The sequence below is a fragment of the Vigna unguiculata genome, chromosome 7, assembly GCF_004118075.2.
Source record: "Vigna unguiculata cultivar IT97K-499-35 chromosome 7, ASM411807v1, whole genome shotgun sequence".
Lineage (NCBI taxonomy): Eukaryota > Viridiplantae > Streptophyta > Magnoliopsida > Fabales > Fabaceae > Vigna > Vigna unguiculata.
This window is the reverse complement of record NC_040285.1, coordinates 32,295,783-32,315,369: the sequence shown is the minus strand read 5'-3', so window position 1 is coordinate 32,315,369 and position 19,587 is coordinate 32,295,783. Positions and strand designations below refer to the sequence as shown.

The following is a 19,587-nucleotide window of genomic DNA, read 5'->3' as shown; positions in this document are numbered from 1 at the left end:
CAGCAAACCTTATTTTAAAACTAATTCAATTAACACGAATTTATTTTTATTTTAATGGTAACAGAAATACATAAAGGTATTAATGTGTATGCATTTAGTGGTTTGGATGTGATCATAAATGTGTGACGACCACTATAATGATAAAATTTAAATGTTATAACAATACTTTAAAATTATTAAAATTAAAATTTCCTCTGAAAAAATAAACATATCTCATGTCAAAATTTATACTGTAATTTTTTTTATATTTTTTAACTTCTATTATGTTAAATTTAACAATGACGTTAATTTTAATCCCATTCAATTATTACATTATAATAATAATTAGATTATCATATAAAATATAAGATGTAATGTTTTAATATGAAAATAATGCAAAATACTAATATATGATTTATTTGGGAACAAAAGTGAAGGACAAAAGGTGCTGTATAATGATTATTTAAATAAAAAGGTGTCTCATTAGGATTATTTTTAACTTATTTGGGTTGCATTCTCTTAGCCGCACTTTATTTTGCTTTAATTTTTACATTTCCCCTTTTGAAAATAAGTAAATTAAGATTATCTATCTTTCTTTACAATCTCAAAAGCTACTTTTATATATATATATATTGAAATATCTCTCTAGTTGAAATATAATTTAATTGCGTGTATAATTAATAATTTCAATTTAAATATTTTTTGATGCTCATAATTCATTGGAAGCATTTCTCTCTCTCTCTCTCTCTCTTTATAATAATAATAATTAAAATATAATATTAGAAATAATAAATAAAATCATCGTTAATAATAATTATTTCACCTTTTTTAATAAAAAGCCCTTATTTTTTTATTTTATTTTATTTTCTCTCTATTTCCGTCTTATTTATACCAAACACAGTTTATTGACTTCTCCGCCGAATGTTTTTTCAATTTTCATCTCAAATCCACCTACACAGGTTCTTGCTCACTTCACCTTTTTTTTTTCTTTGTCAATCAATCTACATGTTACGATATATATAATGTTTTTTCTGCTTACTTTATCTGCCCAATTCGTTGCCTGACAATGGGTATATTTTGGAATTAGAAATAAACATATACACGGGATCAAGTTTATCTTTTTTCCTCTGGGTGGGTTCTGAAATTTGTCTGCAGCTATTTTGTGTTTGACCAATTGGATAATCTTATTTGCTTTAAAGTTGCATTTTGGTTTTCCAGCTAATCTTACTGTGTCTTGTGCAATTAGGCTTTAATTTGAGAAACCCATCTGAGTCTCCTTTTAGTTATTGTTGCATTGAGCAATGAACAAGTATTTGGCATCTTAAATTTTTTCATTTTGCGGGGAGCCGTTGTACTGTGACTTTTTTTATTGATGATTTGGCATTTGCCTTTTCACAAGCTTGAGCAGGTAGTTGGACCATAGAGTTTGTTCGAGATGAGGCAGAGGCGTGAAACTGCTTCAGCTGCATCTAAAGGGTCAATCGGTGGAGAAGCAAGTGAAGAGTCCAGTCATGGCGGTGAAAGCCGAACCACTGTTCATATTGGAAATCCAAGGAGGTCTTCATTTGTGTGGCTGGCCTTGTTGCTGATCATCATTTATTGCTGTTCATCCATTTACCATTATCAGTTTCAGAGCATGCCCGTGCCTCTTACAGCAGATGAGGCTGGCAAGAGGGGATTTTCGGAGATCGAAGCATTCAAGCATGTCAAGGCCTTAACTGAGGTGGGGCCTCATCCAGTTGGTTCTGAAGCTCTGCATCTTGCTGTGCAGGTCAACTCTTCAACTTTGTTAATCTTTTCCTTCATTGTTGTTGTTCTTACTTCTTAGTTATCCTTGGTTCTTTGGATCACACGCATAAAGAGTAAGATGTTGTCTATTATACGATTTTTCTTAGGAAATAGATAAAAGGAAATATGGCAATCAATTAATTGTATAGGGATGCCAGTACGGTGGGGTGGGTGTGAGAAGTGATTTCCCTCTACCCGTCCCCATTTATGTTAGCAGCTATCCAATAGGGTAGCGAGAATCTATGAGACCCGGGAGTATATGTGAAATCAATGTTATATTAGCATCATAAATGTTGTTATGTGTTTTGTTCTCTAAAAAAAACGTGAATTCAGACTCTCTGGACTTTTCGGTGCTGTTTTTTGTGTTGTTTTTCTATTGTGTCTTCAAACTGTAGTGATAGGTATTGATTTTGATGTTTGAAAATACATTAAAAGGATTTTTAAAGTACTAACATCAGTATATTTTTAATGCTCAACCGAAGACAACACAAAAAACCTAATAGAGAATTTGGACTCTATTTAATAAAATGCAAATTCTGTAAATAAACATGTATCCATGGGCTGGGCGTTATAATACACACCACCCATTGTGTATCCATCCTCCTTCCTGTTTAAGGTAATGTTGATGTCACAGATGTGACTATCTCGACCATCCACCTTTGTTCCTTGCTGAGTCCGCTGCGCTATACTTACATTCTTTCAAACATGCTTACGTTCTGGATGTAAACATCCTTTATGTAATTTTAAGTTCATGATAGGTTATTACATGTGTGGTTTTTTATTATTCACTATACTTTAGAATGAGCAGCAGTTCAAACAACCTATACAACTGATTGTGGTAATTTATTAGCCTGTTTTCTGTTTATTATATGTTTACTTTGATAAGCTTCCTACTGCAGTACGTTTTGACAGCATGTCAAAGTATTAAGAAAACAGCTCTCTGGGAGGTAGATGTTGAAGTGGATATTTTTCATGCAAAGTCTGGTGCAAATGATCTAGCCAGTGGCTTGCTTTCAGGGAGAACACTTGTTTATTCAGATCTGAACTATGTCGTATTAAGAATCTTGCCGAAATATGTATCTGAAGCAAGAGAGGAATCTATTCTGGTCTCTTCTCATATTGATACTGTTTTTTCAACGTATGTTCTCTTCATCTATTTGCTTTCACACTTCTGTTTTAATCAATCATTGTTTTTGTCTTTTTTATTACTGGGATGCGCTTATCATTGTGGCCTGATATGCTATTATAAATGTGTCGTACAAGGGGGTTTGTGTGTGTGTAATTTTGTAAATCTATGGCCTATGAAGGACCACTAATATAGGACTCTACTTGGTGTGCTGCTGGAGAGGGTAGGGGGTTGATTTCATTGTGGGGAGCACTTGGCTTTTTTAAAATATCCTCGCATTAGTTCTTAATAAAAGGATATTAAGTTCTTTGTTCAGTAAGAGCAGGACAATAATTATACAGGAACCCCAATATTGGCTGGAGAAAAACACTATCTTATTCTAATTATTAATGAGATCCTTACAACTGTTATGAATTTTAAAATATTCCTGTTGATAATGCTCTTTTCATGCTTAATTAGTCAGCAATAAATAGCATGGATCATTACTAGAGGTGGTGCAGCACATTTAAAATTTTGGGTTTAATAGGCTTAGAAAGGTAGACTTTAAGCGTAAATAAATTTCATAAAATAAACTTGTAAGATGAGGTTTACATCTCCTTATATCTAATGTATCTAATGGGTGTGAGATTTTCAATACATCCTTTCACGCCGAGGATGGATCATCGAGTTTGAGAATAGAGGACGACCTAGTAGTGAGGGACAATATAGACTCAACAAACTGTTTTAGGATAAACTCTACCATCTTAGAAATGCTCAACTTAGCCTCATAAAACCAATTTGTTTGGTAAGATTTGCATCCACCTATATATATATATATATTATAAATTGACCATATTTCTAGTTTATATAAGATCTCAACAAGAAGAAATGATTATTGAATGCTCTTTCTCGTACATGTAGGGAACCAGACTAGACTTATCAGTAAAAGAATCTGTGATGCTAATTTGTGAAATCAGTGTCAAGTTCTTATATAGAGAGCTAACAACAACTCAGCTGGCAGCCTGGGGTTGATATAGCTGATGCGTAGCTGTATACTTTTTCTATGCATTAAAGGGAAATAATGATTTGGTGGGACTTGACACGCTGCATTAAGATTGCACAAGGTGCAGCTACTTTTAGTTTGATGTGATTATGATTTACATCTATAGGTCAATGGTAAAATACTATATTTGCGAAAACTTTCTTTTTTCTCCATGGAACAACAAAATGACATACTTTTTGTACACGACCATGGACTAATAAATTGAAATTTTAATATGGTTACATTTAAACATGGCCGATGATATGATATGGTATGGTTGGAGATTGGACCATTCTTATATGCTATAATATGAATGTTTTGGCATATTATTGTTGCTGTTTGTTATTGTTGTCATTGCATTTATTTATTATTGTTGTTCTGGTCATTACATTGCAACGTACTAGTGTTTGTGGATGTGAGGCAGGGAGCTTGGTTCCCCTTAGCCAGTATCTCAGATTCCTATTATCTGAAGTAGAAGAGCTTTTTCCCTCTATATGGCCCCTCTTAATTGGTGTCAAATTAGTTAAGGTCCAAATTGGCTTTTGAATACAAGCTAGGGATCTAAAACAAAAAAGTGATCTCATCTTTGGTTTAAAAATTATATGAAACTGGTTATAGAGTAATGTTTTTCAATTCTTCCTTTGATATGCTGATTTTATTGTTTTATGCTAGTTAAAGTTAAGTGACTTTTCACATCTGTTCTACATCATATGTAGTTGAGTACTGTTTAATAAGAGTTTGTTTATTATTATTTGTCAAAATTAAACTTGCATATGTCCAAGCATGTGGTGCTGCAACAGAGGCCAAAATTTTAGTAGATTTGGCAACACGTGGTTGGATGGAACTGCAAAGAAGTTTATAACATTGATTGTGGATCAAAATTAAACTCATTGAGTGATAAAATTATGAAAGTAGGAGCATATTGGTCCTGGAAGGACATTTGAGAAGTGACATTTTTCTACTAGCTGGAGATTGTAAAGGTGACATCGATAAGAATTCTTCATCATATTGAGAAATATTTGCAATCAAACATTTTTAGTAAACATCAATTGTTAAAATTTTCCATTAGAATCTCTTTATGCTATTGCTTGGTGTTATGCTTCTGCAATTCCTAGCAAGCATGCAAAGTGACAACTTTAAAATTTTCTGTTTTCATTTGAATATTTGGAAATTTTAAATCAGTGAAGCGCACTCCATTTTCTGCTAAAAACATATCATTGATTTAACAGAGCAGGGGCCGGAGACTGCAGTTCATGTGTAGGTGTTATGCTGGAACTTGCTCGTGGGGTTTCTCAATGGGCTCATGGGTTGAAGAGAGCTGTTATATTCTTATTTAATACAGGTGAGGAGGAGGGTCTTAATGGTGCTCATAGCTTCATAACTCAGGTATGGAATTGTTTGCCATTTGTTAATGCATCCTTATATTAAGTATTTCTCTTGTTTCTCATCTGTTTTGAAAATATGGTTTTTAAATTTGCTGATTATAGGACTGATGTTTTGGGATTAGAAGAAATCTAAATTATAAAGATTTATTGGTTAAATCTATTGGAAAAAAAGATAATGGACTATATTTCAATTTTCATCTGCCTCATTTGTTTCGCCTGGAAAATGTGATGTTATTAATGATTATAATTTTCCCATTACTTATTTGAAAGATATGCTTAAAGTGAATGAAAAATATACTATTTTATTTTTTGTCATGTTAATAAGATTTACATTGCATTTTCATTCTTAATTTTTGTAAAACATATTAGGTAATTCAATTTTTTTTCGTGCATTATTTAAAGATATTTTTTTCCAAATTTTTAGTGAAAAACATTGGCATTTAGTATATTCTAATATCAATATCCTTTTAAAATAATTCCTAAAATTTATTTTCAAATGAAGCAAGCATCTCTATTTTGTAAGCTTAAAAAGTTTTGAAAGCATTTTAATACAAAACTTTAATTATTATGTTTATTTATCATTAATGCAAATTAAAATAAACAAGAAGTATAGTAGACTACAAAACTGTTTGCCATGTCTATGTTTATCCAATCACATGGTTCATTTGTCAGACTTTTTTTTTTTTAAACTCATGTTAGGTATTACTATGTACCTTGGCATCTCAGTTATACTGATACCCCAAAGGATATCTATCATTTGTCATCACATGAAAATTTATTAAACAAAAGGAAAAACGAATAAACAAAAAGCATGGGGACCAAACCAAACTCATGTAAAACAGATTAAACAACTTCCAAAAAAGCCTGTACAATTCTGAATATGGGAAGAAACAACAAATAGAAAAAACTGCCAAGAAAACCTATACAAACTTGAACATAGGAAGAATAGTTTATTATGAAAAAAATCAAAGCTTATCGCAGGAGGCAAAACCCGAGTACCATTTAAAACCTTCTCTGATTACTAGGCCTAAACCTGTCAACTTATCTGAATAGTGATTATCATAATGCACACTTTGACTTTCAAATTCTTTACATTAGAAGTGTGCAATTTTCTTACCAACAATATCAAAATTAGGAGTATGCTAAGAAAATAGCAAATCTAGAACTTCATTGCGTTTCTCTATGATGACATTTTTAAACTTCTATTAGGAATATCAGTTCCTGATGATGGGTTTATTGTGACTGGATTGCTAAGGTATTGTTATTTTGAATTTGCTCATACATGAAGAGAGCACCTACTATCGATTAAAAAGAATTAGGACTTGTATATTTAAGCTTAAAAAAAGTGATTCTATTATACAGCATTTTTGTAGAGTATTCCTCCCCAACTATTATTTTAGCTTTTGAGATAAACACTTTTTTTAGGTTTCTGTTGTTTTTTGCTTACGGATCTGTTATAACTTTTTTAAGAGTAAATCAGGTTTCTTCTCCCAAGAGATGTGAACATTATAGATTGTTCTCCTTTCTTATGAAGAAATATGTAGTTTAGTCTTCTTTTAAGTTAATATTGTGAAAGTAATTACACTTATTTTTCCGACGAAATGTGAGTATTAACGTTATCCTCCGCTCTTATGTTGAAATATATAGTTTACTGCATTTAAAGTATGCTATAATATACCTAACTGTTATTTAGGTATTTTAAATTAACACCATAAAAGAATATTATTTAAAATATGCTAAAATATACCAAAAATATTTTTAATTTGCCAAACTAGCCTTTGGTCATTTGATGCCCTAATTTTGCTTTTCTTTGTAATGGATTGCAGGCAAAGTAAAACTGCTTCGAGAGTGACAAAACCTTTAATTTAACCAAATTTATTGTTAGTAGTCTATAAATGGCTAGAAATGACGTTTAATGGAGAAAAAACATTATTACTTAACACGTATTATATGAAACAAGTAGCTTAGTATCATATATTTTTAATAGAAAATATTTAGTTATAAATAATCTTTAATGAAAGTTATTAGATTGTTTGTAGAAAATATAGAAATCGTGAAAAAGAGTGGTGTGTTCTAATCTATTAAAAGAGAAAACTATATATTTTAAAATATGAAAACAGAAAAGTAATAGTTACATTTCGTAGTAGTAAATGTAACAAGATATTTAGTCATAAAATTAATTTTAATGAAAATTTAAAAACAGAATAAAGTTTAATATATTTGTAAAGGGAAGATTACAACAAAAGAGGGGAAGGTGGTGTTTGTTAGGCGATGGTAATAATTTGCTAGTAGTTTTTTAACGGAAGCTAACAATTTTATTGTGAAATTTAAAACAGAGTAAAATGTCATATATTGGAACTTGTCAGGTTAAGGGAGTTTACACTTTATGTTTTAGTCTAAAGAGGAGAGTGTAATTTACTCAATTTCTAAGTACATATTTTAATTGGAATGACACTTTAATATTGTTTAAGGTTTTAAGTTAGCAATTATATGCAATACCTGTGCTTTTATTTGGTGCATTGCATTAGGGTATGCCTCTTGTATTTTGGCTTTAGAATTGTATTTGGTGTAAAGCACATGGTCTGTTCATGAGGGTTTCTCTAAAATATACGCAGAGGAATCACACACCTTGCTTCATTGATGTTCTCTATTTTCTTTGTTGTTCTTATTTTCCCTTTTTGTTAAGTAGGATTCCTCATCCTCAAAATCCCTAATATTGTTTTCTCCATTATTTGGCTGTAGTTTCCGCTGTACTCTGTTCTCCATTGTGGATTTTGAACTTACTGCATGAAAGCATAGATGCTTGAAAAATCTTGTACTTTCTGCCTAGTGAGGCCTGAAATGCGCTATTTCCTCTTTTTCTTCACAATCTGTTAAGCATTAGAAGTTCTCTCAAGCTGTCATTAGTATCTAAAATACACGTTGTATAGAATCCTTATCACCAATAAACGAAATTTTTTATCAGCATCCTTGGAGCAAAACTGTTCGAATGGCTATTGATTTGGAGGCCATGGGCATTGGAGGGAAGTCTAGCATTTTCCAGGTGTGTTTATTGATAACTATTAAATTTTTATGAAATTGTAGTGTGCACTTCGTGAAAATGTTTCTCTGTTTCCAGTTTAAATTACCAAATTGCTACGTTGTTTTCATCTTGTTTTCTATTGGTATTAGAGCACTGAATTCTCGTGGTACAAATATAGTTATTAAAAGACAGCTATTTTGTTTTGAAGATTTAGTTGTTACGGGGCCTGTATGTTTGTTACAGGAATTACTTTTGTTTATGTTTCCTGCTGAGGATAACTATCTTCTAGAAATAGTTGTATCTTTTCTCTTTGTAAGTAACTTTTAAGAAATACTTTTTCTTAGTGGACATCTACTCTCTGTTTTTCTATTAATGCGTAAAAAAGTGAAAATAGGGTGACAATCTTATCATCAAAAGTGAATTACAGAAAATGAAATATATAACATTTTCTCAAATCAAACAGGCCCTTAGATTTGTTTGTTGGCAAAAATTTTGTCTTTGGTTATTGAAATAGATGGAATAAAGATCATATGTTAATGCTTTCATAGTTGTTGTCTCAGTTGGACCATAATGAATATAAAATCTTCCCTGTGTTGGGAATAAAAGCAATCTTCTACCTTCGTTGGTATGAACATTGTTTATCTCAGTCTCTTTTGATTATACCTGGTCCTAGTCATTGTAATCTTTTGCCTTTGTAAGTAAAACTATGCTATGAAGCCCGAATACGGACACAAATACAACACGGACATGGACACGGAGATACGGCTAAATTGAAAAAACATTGGACATGAGACACGACATATATATACATATTGGTTTCAAACTTTCAACTAACACATTGTCAACTAATACAAAAATAAATCTAACGTATCTATCTAATATTCAAAAAAGTGAAAAATAATGATGATATAAGATTTTTTCCTTATTTTTATTATCATAATAGAAACTTATGTGATAAGTTTACAAGTTTATGGGTTTTTTAGAAAATAATTGAATTTGCTGTTATTAACATTGTTTGGAGTCATGTCAAAATCATGTCAAAGACAATAAAATGTCTTTCAAATTGGACACTTTACTGACATGTGTGTCGTACGAGTATGTACGTACGTCGGTGTCCGACAGTGTCACGGGATACACCATTGATATGGCGTGTCTGGGCTTCATAGACTATGACTGAATGTTCCTAAATTCAATCTTCATTCCCCTCCCCCTAAATACATTTGAATTTCAAAACAATGTTTAGTTGGCATGAGTATTGGCTGTGCTTCAAGACCAAAGGGCTCTCATGTGAGGGACTGAGTTAGGAATAAAATTAATCTGGCCATTCACTTAACTGCGTACCTTTTAGGAGCATTGTTTAGTGGCACCTGTAAGTGCTTGATATCAAATAAACTTCTTCAACCATTTAAGGTTTAAAATAAAATTTGACAGTAGCAGAAGTTGCGCAGCTTAGATTATCTTTTATTCCCCAGGTCCTTGTTACTTCTGTTTAGATGCCTTATTTCATCAAAATAATTATTTCTACCTATCATTGCCTCATGTTTACTGTTTTGAAAATTAATACTTTTTCTATTAAAACAAATATATTCAAATTACAAAATTATTCATACAATGTGTTATTGGATATATAGTTGTTTTACAAAAACTTATACTTTCCTGTGCTGTCTTGTCCCAAATTTCCCAGATTCTTCATTGTTTGATGAGTCCGTTTTAACTGGAACTTTTAATGGTCTTGTTTTCCTTTTCTGTACGTCCATAGACTTGAGTTGTCAACAATTGCTCATTTTCACATGATTTTAATAACACAATCAAGTGAAAAATAATTTCCATTCTTCCATTGACAAGTCATCCATTTTTTGGTGGTTTGTCGTGTATTATGTTCGATATTGAACCTTAAAAAACTGTTATTCAATCTTGTCTAGAGACTTATAAAATAGAAATATTATCCAGTTATTTAGTATCTGAATCTTGTTCTTTCTGCAGTTTATTAGTTCTTGTAACAAGTTCATGTCTCTTTTTAATGGCTTTGCATTTAGTAGGCTGGACCTCATCCTTGGGCTATTGAGAATTATGCTTTAGTAGCAAAATACCCATCTGCTCAAGTTATGGCACAGGTTTGTTGGTTTCTTTAATTGTACGTTTGACCTTTACCGATTTTATATTGTTTTTTTTTTTTTTTTTTTGAATAATCACTCAAATCTTCCAATATTTGTCCTCCAGGATGTGTTTGCTTCTGGGGCTATAAAATCTGCAACTGATTTCCAAGTGTACAAAGAGGTTGCTGGCCTTTCTGGGCTTGATTTTGCATATGTAGATAACACTGCTGTATATCATACCAAGGTTTCCTTCTGTCCTTACTTTTTTATGAAATACTTGGACTGCTTTTTGTTCTACATTTTATTTCTAACATGAAAATTCATTGTGTTTTGTGGGAAGAATGAGACTTAACATATCAACTCTTCAAGTTAGAGCTAGAACACTAGTAATTTCTTAAAATTTAAGTTTGTGTTTAATTTAATCCTATAAAACCGACTTGTGACTTACGAGATGATGCTTGTTCCTCACTTGTGTATATACCGTATTTGTAGCTAATATGGTAATAACTGAAGTCCCACATCAACTAATGATAAGGACAAATGAGTGTATATGTAGGAAGCAACTCTCATCTCACATGTTTGTTTTGTAAGGATGAGTTAGATCCAATCCTAAATTCTGAAAATAATAATAGTTTTATAGCCTGCAATATATTGACTCTGCTGCAATATTGAATGACATCATGAGTGGTGGAAGTGCATGGATATCGTGGAGGAAATAAGGGGTTTATTGACCTATTTTCATATCCAATGACAAAAATGTTATGTTTTTCCTTGAGCAGAATGATAAATTAGAGCTTTTGAAGACTGGATCTCTTCAACATCTGGGGGAAAATATGCTTGCTTTCTTGCTTCATATTGGGGCGTCTTCTCATATTCCAGAAGGCAATTCAACTGAAGCAGAGGAGGATATAAGAAAGAACAGTGCCATATATTTTGACATTTTGGTAAGTTATTACTGGAAAAAAAATTTGGTATTTCTGATTTGCGAATCATATTCCAATTCTATGCTATAGTGTGTACAATCATGTACTATTTTCCATATAGCAGTGGTAGTAGCGTAGTATGCTACTGTCATACCATTGGCCCCTGATACATTGTAAATGTCGTATTTTTCCAGGGAATGTATATGGTTGTATACCGTCAAAAGTTCGCTAATATGCTCCATAATTCAGTGATATTGCAGTCAATTCTAATTTGGATTACATCCTTAATTATGGGTGGTATACCAGCTGCAGTTTCGTTGACTTTGTCGTTTTTGAGTGTTCTCCTCATGTGGGTGTTTGCCTTAAGTTTCTCCTTCCTTGTTGCATTTCTCCTTCCTTTCATATCTTCATCACCAGTACCATATGTTTCAAGCCCATTATTGGTGGTTGGATTATTTGGTGCACCAGCTTTTCTCGGAGCATTGATTGGTCAACATTTGGGTTTTCTTCTACTTCAAAAATATCTTCTGAATGCACACTCAAAGAGAAGGCAATTGCCCCCCATTATTAAAGCTGCTGTTGTCAAGATGGAGGCTGAAAGATGGCTCTTTAAAGCTGGATCATTTCAATGGCTTATACTTCTCATTTTGGGAAACTATTTTAAAATTGGCTCTTCTTACGTGGCTCTTGTTTGGTTAGTTTCTCCGGCATTTGCATGTAACTATCACTACCTTATATTTTCCTTTGTTAGAACAACATTTTTTTTCCATGCTACTAAATTTTGGTTGAATTATCCAGATGGCTTTTTCGAAGCAACATTAACCTCAGAAAGGTTACCAAAGCCACTCAAACTGATAACGCTAATTCTGGGGTTAGCCACACCAATTTTATTCTCTGCAGGCATATTTATTCGGCTTGCGGCCATACTCATAGGGGGTATGGTTCGATTTGATAGGTATATCCTTTTCCCCCTATTCGGTGTATGTGGACTGACCTGTAATGAGCTAAGTCTATTGCTTAGTGCTTTCATAATGATGCTTATTTTCATTTTTTGTTGTGGTGCGGGTGTTACTGCCTATTTTGGTTTTACATGTTTGTATTCTACAAAGGTCTACTGCAGGGTAAGAATAGAAACATAAAAGACAAATTATGGAAGCAGATAAACGGATCAAGAGGGATCTGAAAACGTTTTGGGGTATAGCCAGTGCTGAAATTAAACTTTAAAATGAAATTTCTATTTTTAGTCATCTTTTAATTATGTTGGAAGCCATTCTTATGCAAATTTACTACCATTTATTGTTATAAAATAAGGTTTGTTGATGAAGAAAATTGAATTGTAAAAAGGAAATAAGAAATCTTTCATGAAAATGAAGTTCAACAAGAATTGTTTGATTATTTATTGGTATCATTGATGTGTTAGGATAGGATTCATGATTGGAAGTGTTAATGGGCCCATTTAGCTGTGGCCCAATTACTTTCTGAAATACACTTAATTACTGATTTGCTATCAGATTGCCTCGTTCAGTCAGTTGCATTCACCCTCACTTGTCTATTGTTGCCAATGGCATTGTCTTTAGACTCACTACTACTATGAGCACCATTAATCTTTTTCACAGGTCAATTTTCACTTTTACAGTTAGCATCTAATTTACTTTTCTTTACCATGCAGGAATCCTGGTGGTACTCCTGAATGGCTGGGAGGTTTTGTGATTGCTGCTTTTATTGCTTCTCTTCTATCTTTGACCTTGGTGTACCTTCTTTCATATGTCCATCTTTCAGGTTTGTTTACTGTATGTTCATTTGCAAGCAATGCTTTAGTCTTAGTATTTATGATACTGGGGATGCTACTTACTTTTTTAATAAATGGCTGCCAATTTTCAAAGAATTTCTTGTCACCTGACATCCTATTTTAACCTCATAAAATTTGACATGTATTTTTTCTTTTTTCCTTGGACTGTTTTTGTTTAAGTGGCAGTTATATGGAATATAAATTTAGTTAAAGGCACAAAATTACTCTTGGTTAGAGATTTGAAGAGCGTATTTTAGAAAAAGTCTCACAATTTAAGTATCTCGGTTCATCATATAAAATGAGAGAAATAGAGGGACATATGAACCACAAAATTCATGTGGGGTGAATGAAAAGAGCGTGTTTCGACTGTTTGGTTTTACAAAAAGGTATTAGTGTAGCATTCAAGTTTGCGATAGCAACAGCAAAATCTTATCCCGCTAGGTGCCGTCAATTACATAGATCACATGACACCACTCAACTCAATTAAAGATCACAGTTTCAAACATATTGTTAACCTTAAGATCCATATTGACCAAATCTTCTAATGTCCTTCCTGGCCTGATGAGAAAACGAAAGGGGACCATTCCAATATTCAATTTGGGAAAGGATATTGTCCAACATTTAAGAAAGATGAACAAGTAAGTGATAAGTTCTAGGGTTGATTGTGACATATTATCTTGATAAGATCAAAATTTGGGATCTTATAACTCAGAACTCTATAAATTTCTCACAAAGAGAAAACTTAATATTCTATTGCATTAAAAGTACATCCTTGTACAGACTAAATTATATTCCACTCTAGACAACCATAAAAAGGCCCACTAAATTCCACTTAACTATTACTAAGTAGTTTTTAATGTCCATTGGCAATTAATTCCTACTAGTGCTGCCTATAATTCCTACTATATGCATCATTAGTTCCCATCTTCTCTTATGGTTTTTGATCTTCCCATTCAGCCGCTTAATTAAAAAAACATAATAAATATTACCAAGGAAACTCAAAACGATATTGATTCCCTCTGGATTATATCATGGTCTCTCTCTCCATATGTCTAATTAATTTTGATATATCAACACTCCATGTCAAGTTGGTGCACATATGTCTAACGTAACCCACTTAGTTACAAGAAACTCAAAGTTGGTCTTACACAATCCTTTAGTAAGAATGTCAACTACTTGTGGAGAAGTAGGAACAAAAGGAATGCAAATTAGGCCGGTGGTGGCTTTCTCCTTTATGAAATGTCTATCAATTTGAACATATTTGGCTTGATCATGTTTATTCCTTCAAAAGCAAACATCAAGGATCAAAACTTTTAGGTATTTGATTCTATAATTCAAAGGTCTGGTCTTCACACATAATTGTTGTTTATTGAGGAATTGTTGACTCTATATATTTGAAATATAATTAAATGTCACATTTTGTAAAATATAAAGGATGATTTTTAGGTATTTTGAAACTAAATATTAAATGATGTTCTTTCTTGTATTGGTAATTTGATGTCCAGGTGCAAAAAAGGCTATCATCCTAGCTACCTTAATGTTATTTGCTTCATCACTTGCAATTGTAGTATCGGGTGTCGTTCCTCCATTTTCAGAAGACATTGCTAGGGCTGTGAATGTAAGTTTTTATTTGCATATATATTTTACAGTCTTTTTGGTCACTTAATAGTTAATAGTTAATAGTTAATTGAAGCACTTATTCTACCTCATATAATATGAATACACATAGAACTTCCCTCGTTTGAATTATGTTTGTCCACTAGTAGTGTAGTTTATATTGTTTTTTCTTTTTCTTTTTTTTATCAGCAAGAGAGAAAAATTATAAATGAATGAAGCACTTGGGGTGCTCCAACCCTATCCGTGAATCTGAAATATGTACAAAGGGAAATTAAAGCACAAAGCGTTCCATAAACTTATCATCTACCAAAACATATAACTTAAGACTCACATGCTTAAATTTTACAGGAAAAGTTTAATCCTCCAAGCACCAAACAACAAAACATAGTAAAAAAACAAATTATGTAGGAACCCCTGAAACCTATTAAGCCATTTAGAGATACAAGTTTCCAACTTAAAACACACATGGTCATTGGTGTATTGGCACAACAAATTTTGCTAGTTCCAACCCGAACTTCATGTGCTTCGGAAAACCTATCCCTCCTTCCCCTCCAATCTTTTAGTATCAACATGTAAAATGCCAAGTCATACCAATGTTATCATATTAACCTTCCTTTAAATGTCATCTCATTCCTTCTACTATGGTGGTTCTTCGATGGAAACAGAAAAATACTCCTACATTTAGCCTATACGTTTCCTATCCTAACTTAAAATGTTAATGCCTGGGGATTGGGTGACTTCTAAATTGACAAGTTTTTGCATCCTGATCCCTATTATATTGTTGCTTTTGATTGGAGATGTCTAAATTGATTCCTAAAGAGAGTGGTGAGGGTATAGAACTTGATGGGGATTTTTCTCTCACTACGGAGGAGGGTGTGTACTAATGCCAATAGTGATATGCAACATAAATTTTATCAAACAGTTGATGATGTGCAACATAAATTTAACATACAATATATACAATTGTCAAGACTAGATTTCATTCCCTTCATTCTCATGCATTCACAAACATCTCAATTCCATATTCAAGTCAAAATCAACTCACAAGATTACTCAAATCCTATTCCTAGTAACTTTGAGCCTATGATAACTCATTAAGTTCCAATTCCTTGAATCCTCAACAAGCAACCATGCATTAAGTTCAAGAATCTTAAATTACTAAGAAAACATGTTCTATCCCTAGGTACAAGCTCCATTAGGCATTCAATTTCATTTTTAGGTTCAAAAGACATTTTCCAACATCTCAAGAACCAACAAACAAGCAATGGGTGATCAAGGCACAACAAGCATTAAGCATAAAAATTAAATACTAAACACACACACACACACACACATATATTAACAACACAAATTACACAAGAATTTAGTTCATTACATCTAATCTCAAAAAATAGGGTTAGCTCTCCATGGTGGAGAACCTAGAGTTTACAAATAGAAGAGATAGGGAAGAAATGGAAACCAAAGAGAAGATGCAAGCCCTTTTCCAAGATTCTTGGCAACTGCTCCAAGCTCCAATTGTGCCTCCCATTCGCGTCTACATCTCCCATTTGTAGCCCATCTTCTTCTCTAAACCCGAAAAGGGGGAAAACCACCATGACTGGAGGAGAAGACCCAAGGAGGAGTGGGAGAGCTTCCCAACACCCCTAGCAACCTCCAAGAGGCTCTTCCAAGTACCTAAAAGTGATTTCTATCGTTCAAGTGAGGATTTCCTCTAACCCTCGCGAGAAGCATGGATAAATACCATATTTTTGACACATATGCGTTGTCACCGCTTGGCGCCAGCTCAACATCGCTCGACACTATTAGTTAAAATGTGGAACAACAGCTTATGTGAAGACACCGCCCGACGCAACTAGCTAAGGCCTGGCCACGACCCGACCTCTGCCTAACCTTCTGATGCTCTGCAGCTAACTTACTCTCTGACTTTGTAGCACTAGACGTGTCTCCTATGATGCTCGACGTTGGTATTTGCCTCAAAATCAATACTTTTTTGTCCAATCATGCTTCCTTGAAGTCTAGCTTGTTTTCCTCCACCATAGTTGCTTCCTATTCACTTATTTAACACACTTAAAAGAGAGATGAGTGACAAAACAAACATAAAACAACTAAAACATAAAAAATTCAAAAACCAGATAATCTTGAGGGTGGTGAAACAAGGTAAAAGTTAGGAAAAGTTGACTTTATTCACTAAAACACACCAAAACATGTAAAAATGAACATTATCAATACCACATAAACTATTTAATTTTATGGGTATTTCTAGCAATAAATTTAAATTTATGACATTATTAATTTAAATGAACTAATTTAACAATTTGTATTAGTCATGATGAGTTGGGTATTTATTTCTTCTGCATAAAATTGAAAGTAGTATAATTGTTAATTTGTGTTTAAAGAGAGAGAAGTGAGAGGACATGTTAATAAATCGGTGTATGAAGTACATAACGGAGCAAATATTTATATTGTCATAAGTACTATACAAGGATAACTAGAAATAATCACAAGAATATGATGTAATGTATTTGCAATATTACTATAATTACATATTTTTAACTCTCTTCCTCAAGTTGGAACATATAAACCATATTCACCAAGCTTGTCACATATAACAAAATTAAGGACTTAATAATGACTTAGTTGAAACAGCCATCCTTGGTCTTTTGAATTGACAAAGCTAGTGGTGATGTCTTGGGATAAATATTCCTCTCTAATTAAATGGATTTATATCTATATTTGGGGCATCATGCAAGGTGCTTGGTTATCACATGAGTGCATTTGTGTAACCTCCATAAATCTCTTTGAGCAACTCGTTGAGCCAGATAAGCTCTCAACTCGATACTCCATTTCATTAGGCCTAGCAACTATATTTGTTTCCTTGCTTTTCCTTGAAATCAGATTATTACCAATAAAGATTAAATGGTCACAGTACATTCCCATATCCTGCAGTCTAGATATAGCCTTTGTCTTTGTATAAAAAATCTTCTTAGACCTCCTTCAATATACTTCAAGTTGGGCACTACTGCACCTCTGAGATTTTCACATGGAGAACTAAGAAATTGAATTGTTACATTGAATGCAAAGGAGATGCCTGGACAAATGACAATCAAATAGTTCGGTTTCCTAACTGGTCTTTTGTACCTTTATGGGTGTAAAAATGACTCGCTTTTGGCATTAGGATTCATTGGATAGGAGAATCATCAGGTTTAGCACTCATCAATATTTTTGGATGCCCATCAAATATTTTATTTGGCAGCTCACAATACTGTTCTTGGATTGTGCCACCTCTATTCCAAGAAATGTCGTAGTCTGCAAGATATTTGATCTGAAAGTGGCAACAAAACCTATTGATTGCCTTGGCGATCATTACCTGTAAATATAATTATCATTGAACGTTGGTCTTTGTACTTACTATGGAGAATATTGATTCCTGATCTTTTTAAGTTGTTTAGTCAATATATCCACTTCATCTTATTGAATATCCTAAAGGCTTTATAGAATATATTCTGCGGGTTTAGAATCAACTAGTCATCTAATTGAGGATGTAATATTATGAGTTGTTTCCTATTCATAATGCTTTTTTTTTTTTTCAGTCTAAATTTTCTTACCATAATAGGGATTGGACTTGTACTAGCGCTACTACTTTATTTGACCTTTCAGTAAAAGTCTGTATATTGCAACACATTATTACACACCATACGAATATAATGTCATTAATCCTATTATTTAATTTATTTGTCTTTCTCCCTCCCTATCACAACCATTTAATTTGACAATTACCTAGTAAAGCTAGCATAACAATTAAAAATTTGTCTTTATTTTCAGGTTGTACATGTTGTTGATGCCACAGGAAAACCCGATGAAGGACAAAATCCTAAATCATATTTATCTTTATTTTCTACTACACCTGGAAATTTGAACAAGGAAGTTGAACAGATTAACGAAGGTTTTGTATGTGGTAGAGACAAAACAGTTGATTTTGTGACTTTCTCGGTCAAATATGGTTGTTGGGCCTATAATGACACCAATAGTGGCTGGTCTGAGATGGATATTCCTACAATGCACGTCCTTAGTGATGCTAAAGGAAATGGAAGAATAACAGAAGTTTCAATTGATACAAAGGGTTCTATCCGTTGGGTTCTTGCAATCAACACAGAAGAAATAGAAGATTTTGAGCTTAAAGGTATCGAGTTGTGTTTCTAAATAATCATCAGTTTGAGCATGAGTTTCCAAAAATTGGCTGGCACCATGCTTGGTCAAATTCTTAATACTGTTTATTTATCAATCTATCATTATCTAAAGTATTGTTTATATTATGATATTTCATTATATAAAGTATTGTTTTTCTTACTCAACCTCAGATGCAAGGGATTCTGAAGAATTGATTTCAGTTGGCAAAAAGAATGGTGTGGATGGTTGGCATATTATTCAGTTTTCTGGAGGAAAAAAGGCACCCAAGTTGTTTGATCTGACTCTTCATTGGAGGTCAGGTTCAACTCATAACTCTGATACTCCTATTCTTAAGCTTAGAACTGATGTGGACAAATTAACACCAGTAACCGAACGAGTCCTTACGAAGCTTCCTCGTTGGTGTTCTTTGTTTGGAAAGTCTATATCTCCTTATACCTTTGCTTTCTTGAGAAATCTGTATGTTAATTTTTAGTTACTTGAAACTGTGACCTTTTATAGAATAAGTCTTAAAATCTTCATATGGTAGGAGTACTGATTCTATTTTTGACAATGATGTGTTTAACAAGTTTGTCAGTAACTAAATTTTATCCCACTGCACTGCACTACTTGCTCTGCCCATTTATTTTATGAAAAGTCTTAACAGTGCGCTCTAA

The 19,587-nt window shown here is 32.9% G+C and overlaps 1 protein-coding gene across 6 annotated transcripts; it reads left to right on the top strand.

Annotated features, from left to right (window-relative positions):
- Nucleotides 1–860: 860 nt before the first annotated feature.
- LOC114190998 (endoplasmic reticulum metallopeptidase 1) lies at nucleotides 861–19,587 on the top strand. 6 transcript variants are annotated; one of them, XM_028080109.1, is made up of 14 exons: nucleotides 861–938; nucleotides 1,388–1,750; nucleotides 2,667–2,905; nucleotides 5,144–5,300; nucleotides 8,265–8,342; nucleotides 10,361–10,435; nucleotides 10,542–10,661; nucleotides 11,197–11,361; nucleotides 11,535–12,057; nucleotides 12,139–12,295; nucleotides 13,010–13,119; nucleotides 14,635–14,747; nucleotides 18,569–18,926; nucleotides 19,105–19,587. In XM_028080109.1, exons 2-14 carry the CDS (start codon nucleotides 1,415–1,417, stop codon nucleotides 19,404–19,406), a joined length of 2,733 nt encoding a protein of 910 aa, XP_027935910.1. In that variant the 5' UTR covers nucleotides 861–938; nucleotides 1,388–1,414; the 3' UTR covers nucleotides 19,407–19,587. The 6 variants fall into 6 exon arrangements, with proteins under 6 accessions (XP_027935910.1, XP_027935909.1, XP_027935912.1 ...); XM_028080111.1 differs by lacking the exon at nucleotides 861–938 and adding an exon at nucleotides 1,006–1,110; XM_028080110.1 differs by lacking the exon at nucleotides 861–938 and adding an exon at nucleotides 1,017–1,110 and having other exon boundaries at nucleotides 1,379–1,750.